The sequence below is a fragment of the Penicillium bovifimosum genome (assembly GCF_028826915.1).
Source record: "Penicillium bovifimosum strain IBT 22155 chromosome Unknown utg000005l_segment0_segment0, whole genome shotgun sequence".
Lineage (NCBI taxonomy): Eukaryota > Fungi > Ascomycota > Eurotiomycetes > Eurotiales > Aspergillaceae > Penicillium > Penicillium bovifimosum.
The window spans coordinates 6229914-6248463 of NW_026622714.1; the positions used below are offsets into that span (position 1 = coordinate 6229914).

The 18550-nt window shown below is 52.4% G+C and overlaps 11 protein-coding genes across 11 annotated transcripts; 5 read left to right on the plus strand and 6 right to left on the minus strand.

Moving 5' to 3' along the window:
• Positions 1–76: 76 nt before the first annotated feature.
• On the plus strand, positions 77–886 carry N7515_007592 (SAP18 family protein; the record flags this gene model as incomplete). The annotated part of the gene is made up of 1 exon (XM_056668336.1): positions 77–886. The coding sequence occupies one exon, from the start codon at positions 77–79 to the stop codon at positions 884–886; it is 810 nt and encodes a 269-aa protein (XP_056521932.1).
• Positions 887–1380: 494 nt separating this feature from the next.
• On the minus strand, positions 1381–1907 carry N7515_007593 (uncharacterized protein; the record flags this gene model as incomplete). The annotated part of the gene is made up of 4 exons (XM_056668337.1): positions 1381–1434; positions 1513–1628; positions 1797–1832; positions 1889–1907. 4 exons carry the CDS (start codon positions 1905–1907, stop codon positions 1381–1383), a joined length of 225 nt encoding a protein of 74 aa, XP_056521933.1.
• Positions 1908–2317: 410 nt separating this feature from the next.
• N7515_007594 (glutathione S-transferase) lies at positions 2318–3233 on the minus strand (the record flags this gene model as incomplete). Its single annotated transcript, XM_056668338.1, has 3 exons — positions 2318–2673; positions 2759–3144; positions 3193–3233. 3 exons carry the CDS (start codon positions 3231–3233, stop codon positions 2318–2320), a joined length of 783 nt encoding a protein of 260 aa, XP_056521934.1.
• A 724-nt stretch (positions 3234–3957) lies between these two features.
• Positions 3958–5055, plus strand: N7515_007595 (Enoyl-CoA hydratase AKT3-1; the record flags this gene model as incomplete). Its single annotated transcript, XM_056668339.1, has 4 exons — positions 3958–4277; positions 4331–4441; positions 4495–4851; positions 4905–5055. 4 exons carry the CDS (start codon positions 3958–3960, stop codon positions 5053–5055), a joined length of 939 nt encoding a protein of 312 aa, XP_056521935.1.
• A 172-nt stretch (positions 5056–5227) lies between these two features.
• N7515_007596 (2-hydroxyacid dehydrogenase) lies at positions 5228–6271 on the minus strand (the record flags this gene model as incomplete). Its single annotated transcript, XM_056668340.1, has 1 exon — positions 5228–6271. One exon carries the CDS (start codon positions 6269–6271, stop codon positions 5228–5230), a length of 1044 nt encoding a protein of 347 aa, XP_056521936.1.
• A 1645-nt stretch (positions 6272–7916) lies between these two features.
• N7515_007597 (FYVE zinc finger domain-containing protein) lies at positions 7917–9018 on the plus strand (the record flags this gene model as incomplete). Its single annotated transcript, XM_056668341.1, has 2 exons — positions 7917–8390; positions 8632–9018. The coding sequence occupies 2 exons, from the start codon at positions 7917–7919 to the stop codon at positions 9016–9018; spliced, it is 861 nt and encodes a 286-aa protein (XP_056521937.1).
• A 569-nt stretch (positions 9019–9587) lies between these two features.
• N7515_007598 (GNAT family N-acetyltransferase) lies at positions 9588–10262 on the minus strand (the record flags this gene model as incomplete). The annotated part of the gene is made up of 1 exon (XM_056668342.1): positions 9588–10262. One exon carries the CDS (start codon positions 10260–10262, stop codon positions 9588–9590), a length of 675 nt encoding a protein of 224 aa, XP_056521938.1.
• Positions 10263–10626: 364 nt separating this feature from the next.
• N7515_007599 (rRNA (cytosine-C5-)-methyltransferase RCM1) lies at positions 10627–12399 on the plus strand (the record flags this gene model as incomplete). Its single annotated transcript, XM_056668343.1, has 2 exons — positions 10627–10824; positions 10888–12399. The coding sequence occupies 2 exons, from the start codon at positions 10627–10629 to the stop codon at positions 12397–12399; spliced, it is 1710 nt and encodes a 569-aa protein (XP_056521939.1).
• A 98-nt stretch (positions 12400–12497) lies between these two features.
• N7515_007600 (uncharacterized protein) lies at positions 12498–13967 on the minus strand (the record flags this gene model as incomplete). The annotated part of the gene is made up of 3 exons (XM_056668344.1): positions 12498–13627; positions 13681–13806; positions 13856–13967. The coding sequence occupies 3 exons, from the start codon at positions 13965–13967 to the stop codon at positions 12498–12500; spliced, it is 1368 nt and encodes a 455-aa protein (XP_056521940.1).
• Positions 13968–14865: 898 nt separating this feature from the next.
• On the plus strand, positions 14866–17179 carry N7515_007601 (GMC family oxidoreductase; the record flags this gene model as incomplete). The annotated part of the gene is made up of 2 exons (XM_056668345.1): positions 14866–16348; positions 16407–17179. The coding sequence occupies 2 exons, from the start codon at positions 14866–14868 to the stop codon at positions 17177–17179; spliced, it is 2256 nt and encodes a 751-aa protein (XP_056521941.1).
• Positions 17180–17429: 250 nt separating this feature from the next.
• N7515_007602 (glutathione S-transferase family protein) lies at positions 17430–18151 on the minus strand (the record flags this gene model as incomplete). Its single annotated transcript, XM_056668346.1, has 2 exons — positions 17430–18041; positions 18098–18151. The coding sequence occupies 2 exons, from the start codon at positions 18149–18151 to the stop codon at positions 17430–17432; spliced, it is 666 nt and encodes a 221-aa protein (XP_056521942.1).
• Between the last annotated feature and the right edge of the window lie 399 nt (positions 18152–18550).

Here is an 18550-nt window from a genome sequence, read left to right on the forward strand (position 1 = left end):
AGCTGCCACCTTTCTCAATTTCATTCTTCTTTTTTTTGCCTATCGTCAGCTTGCAATTTACGCCCTACCTTCCATCATGGCCGCGTCGCGAGAGGACTCTAGACCCTCGATCAACCGCCAGACCACGGCACCCTTTCACTTGAAGCTTTTCTACCGAAGGAACAACTTCAACCATCTGTCCGACTACAGTATCCCAGCGCCATCCAGTCGCGGAGGACCAGTCAGCGGACCAAATGCCATTTCACCTGCCGCATCTGCAGCGCCGCTACCACCACACCTGGAGATCTACACATGGCAATCATGCACACTACGCGAGCTCTCACAGCTCCTCACTTCTGCACTTCCATCATTACTCCCTGATCCGCCCGTTGGCACTCGCCTCTGCTTCCGACTGATTTATCCCGACGCGCGCGGCGCAGCAATGGGCGGTCCCGATGTCCGTGGCCGATACTTGAGCAGGGACTTGGGCAGTGTTATTGTGGGACCGAGAGACACTCCTCTGCGCACAGACGACGACGAAGATACCCAGGAAACAAGACCTCGTCCTGGCCCGCTCCGGTTCCAGGGCCTCGAAGCCGATAGACCCCTACAAGATGCCAGGTTCATTGTCGGAGACTACATTGAATGCGCTATTCTCGCACCGCTCGAGGATGGATCCGTTGCGCCTGCTCTGAACGGTGCCTCTGGCCCGATGCTGGGACCCAGAGCCGGAGGTGGCATGCGCGCATTCCGTGACAATGGTTACCCGCGTGGTCCTCGGGGAGGTCCTCGTGGAGGCGGCGGTGATCGTGGGCCTCCCAATATGCCGCGAGGAGATTGGCACCGTGGAGAACGGTTGCCCGAAGGTGGCCGAGGTGGTGGCCGTCGTGGATGGGCACCTTATTGAATGAAGAAGTGCGAGGTTCAAAACGAGTTTGTCAGAAGGGCAATGGATACCCCCATGCTAAGCATTGTATGATTATCAATTCCGAGATTAATGGAATCAATAGGATCTACTACGTGTGGTATCTGGTAGCACAAGTCCGACTAGAGACGAGTGAGCTCAAATATGGAGGATGGCTGGGCAACGCTTTATGGACACCTCCGGGGCGCTGTTTGAAGTCTTCTAGGTGTGCCGTCGAAGCATTTCCAGGTAGCTCGCAGATTTCCAGTCGTGATCGGAAGTAACAGAATAAGGAAATCCATGCGATATATGCTTGTAATAAAGTACACGGCCCTGGCAACGGGCATCGGTACGGAAGGAAAGGGTCATTGAGCAAAATCCAGTCGACATACGAAGGCCTTCAACCACAGTGTAGTTCTCCGGATGTCACCATACCACAGCTCGGTACGGACTGATAGTGAAAGGAAAATCGAAAACTTGAATTCATCGCCTAATGTCTACCACTCAGAGATCGTGTCTCCTCTGCGCTTGCCACGGAGCTCGTATTTGCCCTGTATGCCGTTAGCACTTGCCTCTCCGCGAGCATGCGGCCACTGCTGCGAATTCGGCCACAATGGATCAAATCGTACCTCGTACTTGTAGGCAATGTAGCCCAAAACACCAGGGATCAAGCCCATGTAGACAAATGAAAGCATGGCATGGCGCGGGGTCCAGCGCCAGTACTTGTAACGGTTGGCATTGAGTTCTGTGGGTCCGTTAGTCAATCTTCCATCGCAGGGCTATATCGTGGCTCAAAATGCCCGTTTGCGAGATGTGTCCCTGGCAGAGCGCACACATGCATGCTGGGCGAAGCTGGTGCGCATCTCATCTGGGATCGTGGTTCTGGGGATATGGAGGTCGGGGGGTCATGTACCATAGTATTTCTGGAGCGCCGGGTCAAGGATCAAAGCTGGGCAATGGGTTAGCATCTGCGATCGCTGCAATTTCAGGGCTCTTAATACTCACACTTGCTGGGGCCAGCCATTTTTGCGGGGAGCTTTGAAGCGTGAACACGGATTCGGCTACGCTTTGCAAGTGTTCGGGAATGAAGTTGATGTGCACGTGACCGTGAATCAGCTGAATGATGTAATCAGGTCACGATTTCAACCATCTCCAGCACCGCTGCGCCAATCTACACAGTACACAACAAGCTACATGTCGTTTCAAACAATCATTTCATCTTTGTCTAGAGTCAGTCTCATTGACTTGTCACTTGAGTTGATCCTGCTGATCTCTATTGGTGGGAACCTGAGCAAGGTCTCCGAGAGCATACGTCCACCAAATTTCCTCCGGGCCCATCTCAAACACCGAGTTTTTGAAATGACTCGGATAGATGGGAGAGTTATGAACAGCATTGATAGCTTACAATCGTTGGCACTATTTGTCACACTAACTCTACATAGAGGCTGAGAACTTACCCTCGATTTCCTCGACCTTCTTCACGGCACGCTGGTACCCCTCCATACCTTCCAGGCGTTTGGCATACGCGACCAGAAGAGGGTATTTTGCCTTATTCTTTTCGTCCTTTAACATTCGCCCGTTGACCGCAATCACTGGGAAGCTCATCAGGATATCAGCGACCGTCAGCTCCTTGCCGCAAATGTACTGGCCCCCATCTGGGGATGTACGGAGCCGTTCCTCAAGGAATTCGAGGTTGCCGTCGATGTTGCGAGTCAGGAACTGATTCTCAACCTGCGAGGCCACCAAGTTGGTGACTGGTCGAACAAAGAAGGGAGGGGAATTTCGAATGGCTGTTGGGGATGTCAGCGCTGAACGTGGCCATCGAGGCCCATGCGAGAATTGATGGGTGGCGCTTTCCCCGTAGAGACGACTTACAGTCGTTGACCAAGGACATGACCAGGAACGGCATCAGACTGCCCTCCACGTAATGCATGAAGTAGCGATACCGCATCCACTCTTCGGTTTCTCCGCCCACTTTGCCCTCGGCGCCGGGGAGGTACCGTTGTGGTACTAGGGTCGGTCGTCCATTACCGAAGTGGTCGCAGAGATATTCCATGATAGCTCCCGATTCAGCCAACACCAGGGGCTTCGCGGCGTCCGGTGCCTGGATGGTGATCACGGGCGACTTGCCCAGTGGGTGGATTTCCTTCAGCTCTTTGGGAGCCAACTTGTCGGCACGACGCTTGTAGGTTTTGAGCTCATATTTCAGCTGTAGCTCTTCCAAAAGCCAGAGGATGCTTTGGCTCCGAGATTGCTCAAGCCTACAAGGTTAGTTAGTATGATCCTGGACAATGTCGCGGGAAGCTTACCAGTAGAGAGTAATTTTACAGCCTTGATTGTTGTCAGTCATGATGAATCAAAATACTCAAAGGTTGTGTAAAGAGAGAAGTGGGCTTCATATTATTCTTGTACTGGGAGTACACATGAATGATGTCAATACCTATGGCCCGAGGCTTCTCCCAGATAGGATACGAGGCCGAAGATCTGCAGTCTCGGTGCATAAAAGATCTCGATCTTTTATGCTGATAGGTTGAAGTTATTTGATCTTGTGTTTCTGACTTTAATCATATTATTAGATCCATGTACGGGCAGCTTAGGTACCTGAGTTCACCACTTACCTCGGCCATATATATGTCGCACTGATGCCCAGATCGAGGTTGCTATATGGATCTCAGAACCAAAGATGCGCTTACCTGTACCTTACCTCCTAAGTGCCCGAGCACTCTGCCTGATCTGTGAGATTAGAGGAGGACACACCGATAGAAGGGTCCATTCAATGGGCAGCTTTGGGGGTCCAGACTCCAGCCCTGGAGGGCCTACATCTACTTAGGCCCGATGCCATCCCCCGGAATCCACACAGAAACAGGGATCCTGTAGGAGTCATACTTGACTTATATCTACACATAGGTTGTTCCCCGTTGTGAGTTCTATATACTCCTGCTATCATTCCACATGTACGGAGTAGGTTGGGGTCGATCCTTCCCCGCACTGCCGAGGCTTCCCCAGCTATATAAACACTTAACGGGCATGCAGCAGATCTCCAGGACGACAATCATTAACGTCTGTACTCCGCCATGGCCCCAGCAGCAGTATCTGTGAATATTCCCAACTCCTACGAGGAGCTCAACCTCACTCATGTGAAAATTTCCCATCATCCAGCAGGGAGTTCGACAGCCACGCCAGTCGTGATAGTTACGTTGAATCGCCCGGAAAAGAACAATGCATTCACCCCCCAGATGGCTGATAGCTTGGAGTTGGCCTTTCGGACATTTCATCTGGACTCTCGTGTGAAAGTGGTAGTCTTGACCGGCGCTGGACGAATGTTCTGTGCTGGATCGGATTTGGAGATTGGGTTTGGGGATGGGACAGGCAGAGCAGTGGATTTCCGGGATATGTATGTGGCCCTGCAGTGATGACTATGCTATCGTTCTGACAAGCTGTCTCTAGCGGAGGTCGAGTGACGTTGGCTATGCATCGGTGCCACAAGCCCACCGTAGTCGCCCTTCAAGGCTCTGCTGTAGGCGTTGGGATGACGATGACACTGCCCGCGGCTATTCGGTAATACATCTTGCTCATGTTGCATCACATTGAGACTGATCTAACGACTCTAGGATCTGCCATGAGAAAAGCAAATATGGGTTCGTCTTCACCAGACGCGGCCTCACCATCGAATCCTGCGCATCTTATTTCCTTCCTCGTCTCATTGGGCTATCCCGCGCCATGTCACTGATCACAACCGGAAGCGTTTTCCCGGGCTCTTCTAAATACTTTGGCGACTTGTTCACGGAGGTTTTGCCAGAAGCAGGCCAAGTTCTACCCCGAGCCTTAGAACTTGCACAAGATATGGCGGATAATGCTAGCACATTGGCATCCGCAATGAGTCGGGCATTGATGTGGGAGGGTCCTACATCGCCCGAAGCAGCACATCTACTGGAATCGCGCATTTTCCATCATATGACAGGCCAAAGGTGCGTTGTCCTCGAGAGCTACCTGAATCACGATGGCAGCTAACAGAAGGTAGTGACTATAAAGAAGGAGTGAACTCCTTCCTGGAGAAGCGCCAGGCCAACTTCCAGTCCGATCCTTATGAGAAGAGCCCTCAGAACTACCCGTGGTGGTCTGAGGTTGATATCAAGCTGGTACCCCTGGCTTCGAAAGAGTCCAAACTTTGAATTATCATAATTTCTGCTTGCAAGAATGTTTCAACCCTCGCAGTCAGATATGCGGTGCATAGATGCGATATCTCTGGCGTTGGATCAGCGAGAACATGTTTCACAATGTCGAATTTGGTAGATTATTTGATCTCAATACATTTCGCCCGTGCGGCTATCCTTCAACCGTTTCTCAAAGCCTCACCGGTTCTGTGTTAGTGCGAACTAGAACATGTCCCTCCGTGACCAAAGAGTTCTTGCATGAGCGGGCCGAGACGAAATCGGACAGATTACCGAGTGTCACCTCGGCGATCTCTTCGAGTGCCTCGCGAGTAAAGAACCCCTGATGGGAACAGATCAGAACGTTATGGAAGGTCGTCAGTCGCATCAGCACGTCGTCGTCGATGATCTCCCCAGAGTGATCGTTGTAGAAAAGTTCCCCTTCAGCTTCGTAGACATCTAACGCCAGCCCACCCAGCTGCTTCGTCTTCAACGCCTGGATAACCGCGGTGCTGTCGATGAGTCCGCCACGCGAGGTATTCACGAGCAAGCAGCCCGGTCGAATGCATGCCAAAGTCTCCTCGTTGATGAGATGCTTCGTGCCCTCGGTCAGAGGGCAGTGGAGACTCACGATGTGGCTCTCCTTCAGCAGGGTGGGCAGGTCAACTAGCGTCCCGTACTGCCGGAATTCTTCACCGGCGAAGGGGTCGTGCGCGAGAAGTCGGCACCCGAAGCCATGGAAGATGCGCGCGGCTGCCAGCCCGATGCGCCCCACGCCGACGATCCCTACGGTCTTGCCATGCAGTGTATTCCCCAGCAGACCTTCGATGTTGAAATTGCCCTCCCGGACACGATTGTATGCGCGATGGGTGTTTCGGTTCAGCGTTTGGATCAGAGCGACGGCGAACTCCGCCACGGCCTCGGGGGAGTAGGCCGGGACATTCGCCACGAAGAGGCCTAGTTCTTCGGCAGTTGGGAGATGGACATGATTAAATCCCGCGCAGCGGAGCAGGATGGCGCGGATCTTGTAAGCGTGGAGGGAGCGCAATACACGCTCATCTAGAGTGTCGTTGACGAAGACGCACACGGCATCGCAGCCTTGGGCTAGCGGCACAGTCTCCTCGGATAGCGCGAATGCATGGTACTCGATGGTACATAACTGGGAGAAGTTCTTGTCTCGCACTTGATCAAAATAGGTGCGATCGTAGGATTTAGCGCTGAATACGGCCAACTTCATGATGAATATTGTTTGATATGTGTTTTGAGTGGACATACTATCGTCCTTTTGCCCAGGAGTGTTGAGAAGTCATGACGGCATGTGATCATCCGCAAGCAGCCAATTGACCCGGATGGCCAGGTACCTCTGAAGTTGCACATCTGTAACCCCGAATTCTATTGTAACAACTTGGATGTTGGAGGGATTCGTTTCCTACTCCAAGACCGTCAAGACAGTCCAGACTCACAGCCAGCATAGTTACATGGGTGTAGATCCTGGTAAGGCGGAATAGAAATCCCGCTCTTGGCTAGGTAAAGACTGAAACCAATTGCCAAGCCGGACTTCTCACCACCGTCCACTTTGGTCCTTATTACTCCGTACTGGATATCTCGAATTTGAGGCTTTGTGCAGTCCTGTACGGAGTATCCGTACGGAGCACGCAGTACTCCGTCCTGAGTATGGTGTGGGTTCTGGTCGATCGAGAATGGACCTCGGCTTTTCCACTTTCTTCTGGATCATTACTAGTTGGGGATATAATTTCCATTCCCCGAGAAATGATTGGCTTTGAGTCGCCGCAGGACCGGGAGAATACGACGTCGAAAGGCCTTGACCCGAAAGGACAAGCCGGCCCGATGGCCAAACCTTGATTCAACCAATAGCACGGACCGTTAATCGAGGTCCACCAATCACCATCTCATGATAAGAAGAGACGCCACAAGTAGTCTGATTGGTCCTAGTGGGTATACTAGTGAACCTAAGCATTCCCCGAGGAAGGAACGAGTCGGTGTGTCTTTAGGGACTCGATGTAAGGCAAAATAGCGGCATGTAACATGAGAGATGCATATAGACCGTTTCATATATTCGTATTCATTATTGATCCCAGAATAGTTTACTTCAACGACTACCAAGTTTCAACTTATACTACGAGTAACGTTGGTAGATCGAAAACATAATCTCCATGCGGACCCGTAGAGTGAAGAGTGGGGAGACCGCAAAGGGTAAGTTGTCTCATGCTTGCCTCTTGCGGTCTCGACTCACGATCCCAGATTCAATGAAGACAGGAATGTTAGTAGAGAGTAGCTAGAGATTGACAAACAGCGGTCAAAAAGAAAGTCCAGAATCAAGATAGTCCAGATTATGATTTCAGATCCCGAAGATTGTAATTCATGCCGCCGAGAAAGGGAGAGGACGGAGTACTTGGGGGTACTCGGGACTGGGAAGATATCGTGACTATCTTGATGTATTCAGAGGTATTATGTACGTTCAGTTCACAGTAACATGTGTCTAGTCTTCACCTCCTTTTACTTTCACTCTTCACAAAGTTCACATTCATTTCCAACTTATCCTCTTTCCAATATCTTGTTACTCTCCACTCTCCACTGAGCTTCAACGTTCCCGTCTCCACTCAACTCTTGGCCACTTACGACCAGCCCATTTCCTTGCCTTCTTTTGCCGCTCCGGCTGAACGCCGGAACGGTCTTCGAGTAAACGGCTCCTTTTTTTATTATTTTACTTTTTGCCCCTCCGGTGTTTAATGAGAGAGCTCTTTTCGCCGCTGAGGTCAATTGTAAACTCAATCATTATTTTGTGACTTTTATTATTCTTCCTCCCACCTCTCTATTCTTCCCGCTATCTCTACTCCTCTCCCCTCACTTTGCATATCATTATGGCGACTCATGTTATGACCTCAACTGTCCCGGCCAACCAGATCTCGATCTATGGCCAGCCGTCTCCGACCAACTCTACTACAAACTCGACTACCAACTCTTCTACTACCATCTCCGCCACCAACTCTGTCACCAACTCTACTACCAACAACTCTCCCACCTCTCCTCGCATGACCACCGCCTCTCTTCACCAACTCCCTTTGCAGTCCCGTCAGCTGCGTCCTCTTAAGGGCCCTCTTTATGTCCCGGCAGCTCTGCGGCCGACTGAGCGACCTCAGAAGTCCTCGCCCATTACCCCACCCCGCAGCGTGCATGGCTCTCTCGACAGTCTGAACGAGGACACTGAGCCTATCACCCGTCGCTCCACTATGGAGAGTCAGTCCAGCGAGATTAGCCAGGTCGCACAGCACGAATGGATGAAGAATGAGCACCTGGGCATGGTGACCGGGCCTCCGACCCGTGAGCATTGGAAAGTACGTTATTACCTTTTGAAAGAAAAGAAAAAACGAACCCTTCCCCTTCCTTCCGTGTCTTTATAGGATTTTGGTCTGGTTGGAATGGCGCAGTCGTAACGGCAGATGTCGTGAGACCTGGTCATTCCTCGGATATGGCGTGCTTCAGTCCCCCGCCTCAACCCTGTCGCATCATCGTCACCTCTCCTTCCATCGCATGGATCATTTGCTTCAAGACCTGCCTGCTAACCTGATTTTTTAGGCTGACTCGGCTTCTTCCAACTGCGATTCTCCCACCTGCCGCTCTTCTTTCGGCATCTTCTTGCGTCGCCACCACTGCCGTCACTGCGGTCATGTCTTCTGCTCCTCTCACACCCCTCACCTCGTTCCTCTTGACCAGGAAGCCCGCTTTCATCCCGATGGTGTTCTCTCCCGTAGCTGTGATCTCTGTTGGAGTGCCTATCAGCGCTGGGAAGAGAGCCGCTCTGACCGTCTGAGCAAGATTCAAAGCAACATCGACGCCCGGCATGGTGCCTCGGTTCCTGATTTCGAGGGCATGAATGCCAACCCGGGTGCCGAACGCAACCCGAGCGAGGCCAGCGAGGTCGCTGCCTCCGTTCCCCGTGATTGGAACTGGAGTACCTTCTAAATCCGTGGGTGACCAGTTTCCTGGGTCACTGCGGCCAGCAGGACTGCCGCAGCTCGGCGTTCTTTGTTTGATCTTACTCCCATATCTCTCGCCATTTCCGAGTCGTGCTTTTCCAAGTTTCGCATGACTTGGCTTTTTTTTATCTCCATTGGCGACCATGGCATTGGCGTTTCATGGACTCTACGTCCTGGGTTTTGTTTTTATGGCTTTGCATCGTGCAAAGGGGTGTTTTTCGTCGGTCCTTCAGTGACCCGGTTGCTTTTTCTGTCTGCTTTGCGTTGATCAGGATACCCCCGTCGTGTTTCGTTGAGCGGCGCTCTCATTTGATGTTCTTTTCCTTCATAGTTCCTGATCCGTGATGCTCCAGGGAATGCGGCAGTCATGCCATTTCCCCTACGGTTGAATATCTAGTTCGATGTGTTCTGATCTAGTCGAATCATCGATATTGAAACTTTGGCCCTTCTTTCTATGTAATTGTATGTATATTGTATTCTATTCATAGTGTAGCCCGTCGTGCGATCGGTATTCCTTGCATCGATCGTGCGATCCGTTTCCCTGGTCGTAGATCCTCATTTACCAAGAATCACCCGGCGAAACATACCCACATGTTCAATCCCCTCCTCGTCCCACCGACCCAGCGACTCATCCGTTACGAATCCAAGCCCAGCATACATCCTTTCCACATCTACCTGGGCATGCACCAGGACCAAGCCTTGCCACGGCTTCGGAGTAGCAACAGGCGACTTCCCCCTAACCGCGATCTGCACTGCCGCCTCGTTTATCTCCGCCACATGCATAGCCGCCCAGTCCAGCGCCGTCTCCACTAATCGTCGTCCAAGCCCAAGCCCGCGGAAGGCGGGCAGAATCGCCACCCGGGTCAGCTTGATGCAGGGCTCGTGGGTCCAGTCGTACTCCGGTACTGCCTGCTCGACTGCCGCTGGCGGTTCCGTGAGGTGGGCGTGGGGCGTCTGCGGCGGGGGTACGAGGCGGATCACCCCCACGGGCGCCGCGCTCTCGTTAGAGGTCTCGTAGAGCACCCAGTGCCAGCTCCGGAGGTCATCGCTGTCGATCTCGGCGTCTGCACTGCAGTGCTGCTCGTCGACGAAAACGTGTTTGCGGATTATCATTGCATCGTTGAAGATGGTGGGGTTGGTGTTGGGGGTTCCCTGGGATGGGAATACCAGCTTCGCGGTAGGTCCTGGCGGGGGTTGGATTGAGGTTCTGAAGGTTGATTTTGAGGCCATGATGATGGAAGCTTGAATTCGGGTGTCGAGAGCCTTCGCGAGTGCCAATTGGGAGGATTGAGATGGGAAAGGAAGAAGATGTTGGATGGTTTCTTGTATGGATGCCTCATTATCCAGGCTTGCAACATGCGAAGCCGTCGGAGACCATCATCACCGATCTAGCTATAATTAGCTAGTGGAATAGGAAGTAGAAGTGTCGGTAACAGAGAATCTATCATGATTGAAAGCAGATTTGAATTATTCAACCCCGTTGTGATGCTGAGACTCGTTAGAATATGCCATCAGGTGCAAACAGAACAAACAACGTCAAAATATCATCAGGATCTCGAAACTTTTCAACTTCGCTATTCCCTCTCAATTTCCAATGTCGCTATACTTTGATGCGGTTGCTATCTTGAATGCACCCTCCTCAGGGGGCTCGTTCAAGTCCCGAATTTACAGCGCTCGCAACCTCCGCGCATCACCTGCGCAGATCTATGCGCTGGTCACCGAGGCTGCGAAATGGGACACCGTGCTGACGGAGGTTATTGATAAATCTGGCATCCTCGCCCTAGAGCGCAAGGTGAGATGATATTAGAAGAGCCACTGGAGATTCCTACTGACTGACAAAGTGATTCTCATCTAGCTTTCTCCGCTCCTCGCTCTTCTCCTCGTCCATGACCATCTACTTGCGAAAAAGGGCATTGCAGCGCCTGCGACTCACACACTTCGCCAAACTGTGGAGCGTCACAAAGTTCGGCTCCACGCCGAGTTCACCAAGGCGCGCGTGCGTCGTGGGTGCGCCACCGTCGAGCAATTCAAGGCCACGATCCTTCGCGAGAAACGACTGGCAGATGGAACCAGCCATTTCATTTACCCCCGCTGGGTGCGCATTAACAACATCCGCACGACGCTGGAAGAGCAGCTCAACACAACTTTCAAGTCATATCGTCGGGTAGAGAGTTTGGCAGAACTGGCCCCAGACGATGAGCTTGAAACCCGCAAGCCCGAGCCTCGATTGTTCATCGATCCTCATATTCCGGATTTGGTGGCTGTTCCATTCGGCGCAGACTTCACTTCGTCATCTGCCTACAAAAATGGAGAAATTATTCTCCAGGACAAAGCGTCCTGTTTCCCAGCCTATCTCCTGTTGGGCGACCGCGGGCCCAAGGACGCATGGGAGGGCGATCTGGTCGATGGCTGTGCCGCTCCAGGAAACAAGACGACACACTTGGCTTCGCTTATAGCCAAACAATACAAGGAAACGACGAAAAGCGGGCCGAAGATCTTCTCCATGGATGCATCTACCATGCGTTCCAAAACACTTCAGAAGATGGTAGGGTTAGCTGGGGCTGATTCAGTCACCGTGCTGCAAGGCCAGGACTTCCTCGCTCTCGACCCAGAAGATGAACGTTTTGAGAACGTGACCGGGTTACTGTTGGATCCTAGTTGCTCTGGTAGCGGTATTATCGGTCGTGATGATGTCCCTCACTTCACATTACCGACTGCGGGAGCACCCAAGGCACCCAAGTCCCATGGAAAGAAACGAAAGCGCAATGAAACCGCCGACGAACCCGAGGGTGAGCAGTCTAAGGCTACCATGGGAACTCCGCAGGCCGCGCCCACAGATGAGAATGACATCCCAGATGGGACCATCGACCCAGAGCGACTGAGCAAACTCGCAAGTATCCAAGCACGGATCGTTGAGCACGCCCTCAGTTTCCCCAATGCTACCCATGTGACCTACAGTACTTGTTCTATCCACCTGATCGAGAATGAGGGTGTTGTGGCTCGCATCTTGAGCACTCGAGTTGCCCAAGAGCGCGGCTGGCGCCTTCTTCGGCGCGACGAACAGCCCGATGGCTTACGTCGATGGAAGAAACGAGGTGTGCGGGAGGAGCAGCCAGCGGAGGGGGAGACAGGGCCATCAGGCACCGTCGATCTTTCCGACGAAGCATTAGAGGCGTGCATTCGATCCTGGCAAGGTGACGCAGAAGGCCTGGGAGGGTTTTTCGTCGCCGGATTCATCCGTGATCCCGATCATGCTACTCCGGCCGTTTCAGTGAAGAAGGACCATAAGAGCCATCAACAGCCGGAGGAGCATGACACGAGTGAAGACGACCAAGAGGTTTCAGACTGGGATGGATTCTCCGACTAGACATTACGAAATTGATGCAAGCCCCTACCTGTAGTATATATATCAAGGCTATGTGTTTGATATCATACATCCATTCATTGCTTTCCGATATCGCCGTTCTAGCTTTGGACACGCGAACCGGCGAATAAAAATGTCCGTGACTGATTCCGGACCCGCGAACTGGTATATACGTCCAGCTTGACAGGGATCAAAACAGCCTCGTGTATTCCAGTTGCACCCTTCTCCACCCGTATTCGCCATTGCCCTGTGCGAATGATCCAGGGTGTGTCATCCGTACCATCGATTCGTGGCCGTTTGGCTGGGGGCAGACTATTTGTATCAGCTTCCGCCTTATGTGTCGACATGGCCATAGGCTGCTGGTTCTGCTCGCCATCCACTGTGAGATCAGTTTCACAACTGAGATGGATTTTGATTGGGGTTTGATCCAAAGGCGGATGTGCATCAGGCAGGTCCATCTTTTTGCGTACTGTCTGTAACAAACTGGTGATCCTTTGCTTCGAGAGACCTAGAAAGTCAGTGCGCATGCTTTCTCGATAGAATAGACTCGACTCGTCGCCAATTTCAACCACCAAATCAGCAGCCGTCTCATCTACAAAAGGGCGCGCGTATTTGACCCTTCCACCCGCCAGATGCGACTCAGCTGTATCAAAGCCGAAATCAATTCCAGATGGCCGCACATCCTCCAGCCGTATGACAATTTCCGACCGCTGGTTGAAGGGGTTTGTCGTAATCTGATGCGGTATCAACTTCTGTTCCAAGCCGCGCAGGTGGAAATAACGACAGTCGCGCAAGAGCGACGCCCGGTGCTCCTCATTCCTTATATGTATTGGATAGCCGCGCAGCATATGAAGAAGTTCGTCGAAGACGTCGGCAGATCGATTTGGCACGCTCGGGGGGATGATGGCCGGAGGTCGCAAAAGACCTTGGCGGTCCAGGCCAGGAAATACTTCGGAGGGAGAAGCGAAGAAGGCGGCGAACCCGAGAGTGAAGAAATTGGGAGAGTCACCGGGACTCGAAAATATATCGCGGGGAATTTGGAAGTGACGGTCGCCAATTTGGATGAAGCATTCCGCCTCGAAAAGTTGGGACATTAGCCGGGGCACTGTTACCAGTAAGCAATCAAAGCTACCTCCGCGGACTTGGAAGGGGCGATTCGCACATGAGTAGAATTGCGCGTCAGCAAATAGCTTAACGAATTGAGCGCCATCCTGCGGTCGAATATGGTAGCCTAAATGCGCCATCAATTCCCGTCCTATCGTGTTCGTTCATGGACTCATGTACCCTGCAGATGTCTCGCAATTTCGCGAAATGTGGCTGGATCGCGGTCGATGTAGAGAGTTCTAATGTTGGCGACATCCTGAGTCTGAAGCAGTTGATCCTCGAAGAACCGTGAGAAGTAGGATGGAGCTGGTTCGGGTTCAGTTTGAGGATTCAGAGAGCAGACGCGTCCACTGACCATCTGAAGCAATTGAAGCTCCGGAAAGACGAAAGACCTCGGATCCAATTTGAATCGGAAAGACTTTCTCTGTAGGCAGATTACATTTGCCAAAAGCCGAAATGCGCTCCATTTCGTCGATGCTGGGATATAAGGTAAGGAGGAGGACAAGGATGACGAGGATGAGGAGATCGGAGAAACTCCATCCGGTAGTCCGTTCTTTAGACTTGTCACCTATTCAATGACGCAGTACAAGCTACTTCACTTTACGCTCTCTTTCTCTCAGTGAAGACACTGTATTCCATGACTGTTCTATTCACTATTCAGGTCTGGTATAACAAGATGGGTCAAAATGTCCAAAGCCAAGTCTCGATGCAAAACTGTTGAGGTTCACATGGTCTTGGAGCTCGGCAGTTTCCCCGCATGGAAGTTCCCCAGTGATATTTCTCCCTCAGGTGCCCCATTCCTTGGGTGAAAAGTGAAAATGAGGAGATCATCTCTCCATAAGGGGCACTTCGTTGGCCCTGTGGGGGTGGGGTATCAAACTAGGGATATTGACAGGGTGTTAACTGGCCAATACGAGAGACCCGGAGACCCAAAGACCCACCATCACAAGGATTGAAAGGCGCTTGAACTGCTCTCCCCTCAACCGAGGCTCTCTCTTCCACCCTCTCACCTTGCCCCAGATCTTTGGTGCTTCTATTTTTTGGCGTTGTGAGGGCCCGAGGGCGTCAATCGCATGACAGTGGAGTCCCACGCGGAAGATCACACCAACCAGACCTCGATCGCCCTGCTAAAGCTGCTGAAGTTGAGCCACTTGGACTTCGTGATTCCTTGCCGTCATTGTGGGGATCCCGATCGAGCTAGTTGAACTCGTAGTTGTATATAGTCATGCGGCATGCCTGACCCGGTCTCTTCTTCTTCTCTTTCTCTGCACCGACACTCCATATTTCGTATTCCTCATTCTCGTCCTTTCGGTGATTCCCGAGCTTGGCCAACAAGAAAACTTCAGTTGCGTTGGGCTTTGCAGTATGCCGACTCAGCTTGTGTCCACATACATCCCGAGGGAAGTCCCCCTTCCGCCGGTACCTTCGGCCAGCTTCTTCTCTGAGTTACAATGGAAGACATTTTATGCGCTAGCCGACGCAATTGTGCCCTCCATCCACACTGCGGCCACCGGCAAGTCATCGAAGGACCATGTGGTCTCAGATGCAGAGTGGGATATCGCGGTCTCGCGCTTATCAAGGCTGATCCCTGGAACCGATGCCGCACAGATTGCCACCCAGTATCTGCATGAGAATGTTTCCTCCAACCCGCAATTCCGGGCCGCGATCGAGCGAACTCTGGGCCAGTATGTGCACACCGAAGGGAAGAACGGGTTCGCCCTGATCATGACAGCGCTCAACACCCGCGCCGGCTCGCTGATTATGACAGGCTCAACCACTCCAATCCAGGACCAGCCTATCAAAGCCCGGGAAAAGATCATCCATGGATGGGAGTCCTCACGGTTGCCTCCTCTCCGCGCCATCTACCGGGGACTCACGGGCCTCGTCAAGAAGACTTGGGCTCTGACCAGCCCAACTATAAGCCCGGTTCTGGGGTTCCCTCGCATCCCTGTTCATGGCAAACCGGCCGACGGTTTCAAGTATGAGTTCTTGCAATTTCCCCCTGGGAATCAGCCAGAGACCATTGAAACCGACGTGGTCATTGTGGGAAGTGGATGCGGCGGCAGTGTGACTGCTAAGAACCTAGCTGAGGCAGGCCATCGCGTACTGGTTGTGGAGAAATCCTACTCTTATGCCTCTAATACGTTCCCCATGAACCCCAATGACGGATTTATCAACATGTTCGAGAATGGCGGTGCAATCAGCACCGATGATGGCTCGATGGCAGTCCTAGCAGGCTCCACCTGGGGTGGTGGTGGCACCGTCAACTGGTCGGCATCTCTACAGACACAAGGATATGTCCGACAGGAATGGGCCAACGCTGGACTTCCTTTCTTCACCTCCCTGGAGTTCCAGAAGAGCCTGGACCGCGTCTGTGACCGCATGGGTGTCAATCACGATAAGGTTGAGCACAACCGCCAGAATCAAGTGATCCTTGAAGGCGCACGGAAACTCGGCTACGCTGCCAAAACAGTGCCCCAAAATACGGGCAACGGCGAGCACTACTGTGGATACTGCACGATGGGATGCCCGGGTGGCAAGCATGGCCCCACGGAGACATTCCTTGCAGACGCTGCCAGGGCTGGCGCAACTTTCATGGAGGGATTCCGTGCCGACAAAGTGCTCTTCAAGAAGGTCAACGGCAGAAAGGTTGCTTGTGGTGTACGAGGAACGTGGAGGTCGCGTGATTCATATTTGGGGCTTAGCGGTCCAGGTGTCGTAGAGCGTAAGGTGATTATCAAGGCCAAGAAAGTGGTCGTCTCGGCTGGCTCTTTGCAAAGTCCGCTTCTGCTACTCCGCAGTGGTTTGAAGAACTCCCACATCGGTCGTAACCTTCATCTCCACCCAGGTAAGAGAATTCTTCGTTCCATGCAGCGCACACCACAGACTCTGACCCTTATCTACAGTTATCGGATGCGGTGCTGTCTTTGATGAGGAAACCCATCCCTGGGAAGGCTCTGCATTGACAACGGTAGTCACTGAGTTTGAGGACATTGATGGCCATGGCCATGGCGCGAAGATTGAGTCAGTCTCGATGCTGCCTCCTGTGGTTGCTCCCATGTTCCCCTGGCGAGACGCGTTGGAGTACAAGCTGTGGGCGGCCAAAATGAGTCACTGCACGAGCTTTATTCCCCTGGCCAGAGACCGCGATACCGGTCGTGTTTATCCAGATCCTGTCGATGGACGCTGTCGCATTGATTACAAGGTCTCTGCCTTTGACAGTAAACACATTGTGGAGGCCACGATTGCCTGTGCCAAGATTGCATACATCACCGGTGCGAAAGAGTTCCATACCACCTACGGCGACCATCCTCCGTTCATCCGGTCTGAGAACTCCGACCTCGAGTCTCCCGAAGGCGTCAATGATGCGGCCTTGCAGAGTTGGATTGCAGAGATCCGTCGAAAGACTCCCTTGCACCCCGAGCGCGGTATGTTCGCCAGTGCACACCAGATGGGCTCCTGCCGTATGAGCAAGTCAGCCAAGTCCGGCGTAGTGGACTCGGATTGTCAAGTCTGGGGCACTGATGGCTTGTATGTCGTGGATGCGTCCGTGTTCCCCAGCGCCAGTGGTGTAAACCCCATGGTGACCAACATGGCGATCGCCGACTGGGCCAGCCGAAACCTTGCGAAGGCGATAGGTCCTGCTCGGGGCGAGGGCAGCGTGATGGCTCGTCTGTAACGTGGTTACTGTGGGGTTTGCCTTGCTGTTCATGCTGTCTCACCAGGACCGACCGCTCGATACAAGCCTGTCTTGCAATTATGATATCCTTAATATGATCATGCTGTATAATCCGGAGTAAATATTGTTCACAATGTAGCCAAGTTGCTAGCTAACTAACACGCGGAGAGTAGAACGTCTATGAATTTCTTTTCAATTCGTGATTTTGACTGGACGCTAATGCTATTCGTGCCTTTCATCAGATTAAGATCTAAGCCTCAGGACCCTGACGCTTCTCAATGTACTTCTTCTCGCCAAAGGCCTGCTTGACACCCTCAGCCTCGATGGTGCGCTCGTACCAGCTGATGACGGTGGGGTACTTCTCGCGCATCTCGGCATCGATCACCATAGAGAAACCCCAGACCAGAGAAGAGGCAACAGTGATATCGGCCAGGCTGAGCTTATCATTGTCGACCAACCAGGTGCGGTTCTTCAGGTGAGTCTCCAGACAGTCGAGGGAGCGCGCCAGACGATCAAGGTTGGTCTCCTCTGTCTTCTGATCGTAGGGGCGAATCTTGAGGCGCCACAGGGCCAAATGGGTCACCGGGTCCAGGATCTCACCCTGTGCAAAGCAAATCCACTGACGGATGGTGGCACGCTTGGCAGGGGTAGATCCGAGCAGCTGGTCAGCGGCAGGGCCACTCTCAGCAATGTACTGGGCGATGGCATCGGACTCGAACAAGGTTGTTCCATCGGCGGCCTCGAAGGCGGGCACCTTACCCAGAGGGAACTTTGCAAGGAAGTCTGGGGTGCGGTTGGTCTGGCCCATGGTGAATTGGGGAATCGCCAGCTCCAGCCCGTTCAAGTTAGCCGCAGCCTGGGCCTAAGAGACATGGCATTAGCTAGAGCAATTCTGACTGGTCGGATATTATGCCATACCTTCATGATCCGAGGGCTGGGCATGTAAGAGTAAATTGTGCCGAATGGTGCCATTTTGAATGATTGGAGATGATTGGAGGAGATTAAGATGAAGAAATTGTACGTCAAACGGTCCTTAAGAGAGTCTTATGTGTTGAGATCAGTGGGAAGTTGCTCCAGTTGTCAACAGAATGGGGCGGAATCGAGTGGAATCCGATTTCTAAGCCAATTTCAGCTCCAGCTGAGCAAGCAGGTAGATCTTGGTGATGATCAATGCAATGCTTTGTCACTTGTGTGTGTACATGACATATATGTTTTCATGTTATGATGTTTCAGCTTATTGAAAGAATGCGAATCTGCACTAATTAAGGGACATAAGTCTCTCTTGCCCGGGAAAGGGGCAAGTTCCGCATTTCAACTCCCCAATGAATTGGCACTTTCAGCCCCCCAACACATTGATATGTAGCTCATATC